Source organism: Quercus suber, unplaced genomic scaffold (genome assembly GCF_002906115.3).
Source record: "Quercus suber isolate HL8 unplaced genomic scaffold, Cork oak 2.0 scaffold_391, whole genome shotgun sequence".
Lineage (NCBI taxonomy): Eukaryota > Viridiplantae > Streptophyta > Magnoliopsida > Fagales > Fagaceae > Quercus > Quercus suber.
This window is the reverse complement of record NW_027069843.1, coordinates 715632-718491: the sequence shown is the minus strand read 5'-3', so window position 1 is coordinate 718491 and position 2860 is coordinate 715632. Positions and strand designations below refer to the sequence as shown.

General features: G+C 36.4%; 1 protein-coding gene across 1 annotated transcript; it reads left to right on the top strand.

Annotated features, from left to right (window-relative positions):
- Positions 1-321: 321 nt before the first annotated feature.
- Positions 322-2406, top strand: LOC111998189 (NAC domain-containing protein 73). Its single transcript, XM_024030299.2, has 3 exons — positions 322-756; positions 892-1081; positions 1961-2406. The coding sequence occupies exons 1-3, from the start codon at positions 640-642 to the stop codon at positions 2404-2406; spliced, it is 753 nt and encodes a 250-aa protein (XP_023886067.2). The 5' UTR covers positions 322-639.
- The last annotated feature ends 454 nt before the right edge of the window (positions 2407-2860 follow it).

The following is a 2860-nucleotide window of genomic DNA, read 5'->3' as shown; positions in this document are numbered from 1 at the left end:
TTCTCTTTTTCATGCTACTCACTCCTCTGCTCTAGGGCGGTAAACAAGTTGAGTATTAAATATTCAAGCTTAGCTTGACAATAAATATAAAATGTTCAAACTTTATTTGGGCTTGAATTAAGCACACAAACTATGTTTGAGCTTGAGCTCAACTTGACTTGGCTTGATTCATTACTTAAGTCGAGTTTCATTTTATTCTCTCTCTCTCTCTCTCTCTCTCTNCTCTCTCTCTCTCTCTCTCTCTCTCTCTCTCTCTCTCTCTCTCTCTCTCTCTCTCTCTCTCTCTCTCTCTCTCTCTCTCTCTCTCTCTCTCTCTCTCTCTCTCTCTCTCTCTCTCTCTCTCGTAATTAAGAACAAGGAGGGAAAGAGGGCTACTGTATTCATTTATGCAAAGTAAAGGACTAAAAAGAGAGGAAGCATTTAATTCCTTACCAACACCCAAGAATAACATGCATGAGGGGAGCAGGCTTTAGAAGAGACAAGTTTGCTTTTTCATTCCTTTTGTTTCCTTTTAATTATCCTTTCTCTCTCTCTTCCTCTCTCTATTCTTAGGATTTTGTTTATCTTGGAGTAGCAGTGGTGGAACCAAGAAAGAAAAAGCTTTATTGTGGGATGGGCACATAAGAGGAAACCAAGGAAATGACTCAATGCAATGAGCGTGGTGACAACCAGACAATTCTTGACGCAAAAAGCAAAGACAATCCGATTAGAACTTGTCCTTCATGTGGTCATCAGATCAAATGCGAAGATAAGCAGGTTTTAAAATTTGCAAAAGTTTTTTTATTATTGTTATATCATTGTTTTCTTTCTACTTTAATAAGATCTTTATGTGTTTTATGTTTTTTGGTTTGCTCTATTAAAAAACAAAATGAAAAAAAAAAATAACAATAGGCTGGAATTCATGATTTACCGGGGCTACCTGCGGGAGTGAAGTTTGATCCAACTGATCAAGAAATTCTTGAGCATTTGGAGGGAAAGGTGCAGTCTGATGCTTGTAAGCTTCACCCTCTCATCGATGAGTTCATCCCCACACTTGAAGGAGAGAATGGAATTTGTTACTCCCACCCAGAGAAGCTGCCAGGTGAATAGTACGTTAAGGTGTAGGATTTTCAGCAAATGCATGGTGTTGTGCATCTGCCCATTCAAAAAAAAAAAAAAAAAAGGAAAAAAAAAAGATAGTGTTATCGTTTGGTTTTCTCAACAAACAATTTAATGATAATTTTAAAAACAATGAAACTAAGATGACTTTATGTAGCTCATTGTTTTTGCTGAATAGTTATCAATAGCAACGATTAACTGTCCTGTTATATAATTGAGTTATATGATATCAGTCTTTTAGGTTCAAAATAGACTGGTTTGAATTCCACATCCAGCGGTATTAAGTACAATTTCTTGATAGTCAGTGGAATTCTAACTGAAGCCCTTAGGCCCAGTCCTATATTGACCTCATATTTTATCTTAGATCATATTAGAGTAAGAATAATTAATGAATATATTACCGTGATTTTTTGAAGGAATAGAGCTCTACTCTTTCAAGAAGATATGGGAACACATTCAATCAATCATATTGATAAGTTAATCCATCTCTTAATTTGTTTGAAGAAACCCTCCAACTAACATTAATACCTCTGTGTGGTATGTACAACTAAAAATGAAGAAACCTTCCAACTAATTAACCATGTAGTATTAACATAGCCTTCACAAATGAAGAAACACTTCAACTAACCCTATTTGGACAAAGGCAGTGTCTTGGAAGCATCTGTTGAACCCTCTTTTTCCCCTCTTCTTTTCCTTTCTCCTTGATCATTTTGCATTTCGTATGGCTTCAACAAGACTCTTTCAAAAAGAACTGAAAATAATTGGTATATAACAAGTTGGCAGTTAGCTGGATTTCATGTTAAACACATAGTTAATGTTTATAAATTAAAATCTCATTTGATGCTCCATTGCCATAATGCAGGAGTAAGCAAAGATGGCCTAGTCCGTCACTTCTTTCATCGACCTTCCAAAGCATACACGACAGGAACTCGGAAAAGAAGAAAGGTGCACACAGACATAGAAGGTGGTGAGACCCGGTGGCACAAAACAGGAAAGACAAGGCCAATTTTTGTCGGTGGGAAGGTGAAAGGGTATAAAAAGATACTTGTGCTCTACACCAACTATGGGAAACAAAGAAAGCCTGAAAAAACAAATTGGGTGATGCATCAATACCACCTTGGTAATAATGAAGAAGAGAAAGATGGGGAGTTAGTGGTGTCAAAAGTATTCTACCAAACCCAACCAAGACAATGCGGTTCGTTCATTAAGGAGTCACTTTCTTCAAAATCAAATGGACAAAATGGACATGAGGATGGTAACCTTCGAACCAATGCGTTTTTTNATTGGGTAGATCTAGAATGTATTTAATGCTTTAAGAAACAAGATTTCAAGTTCAAGTGTTAAAAACATGGAAGTCTGTCCAAGAATCAAGGAATGAAGTGTTGGATTTTAAAAATCAACAACTAGCATCTATCGAGATTTAAAAGCTGCTGAAGCCTGTGGCTCGACAACTAGTTCGATAGATTGCTATCTATCGAGGTTTATGAAACTGAGTTTTTCAAGACTTCTTTTCATCCAATCCGTGAATGTATGTTTGGGCTTTCTTTTCTCACAACCCTAAACATATATAAGGATTATTTTAAGGACTGAAAAAAGTGACGACAAGTTGCACAATAGCACAATTTCACAAATGTGAAGAAAGTGTGACCGGAAATCTAGTTTGCCTTAATTCTTCTTTCTCATCAAAAAACTACTGTGTTTGTACACCATAGGGTTTTGTGACCAAGCAACTTCATGATCTTTATCATCTGGATGAACTGAA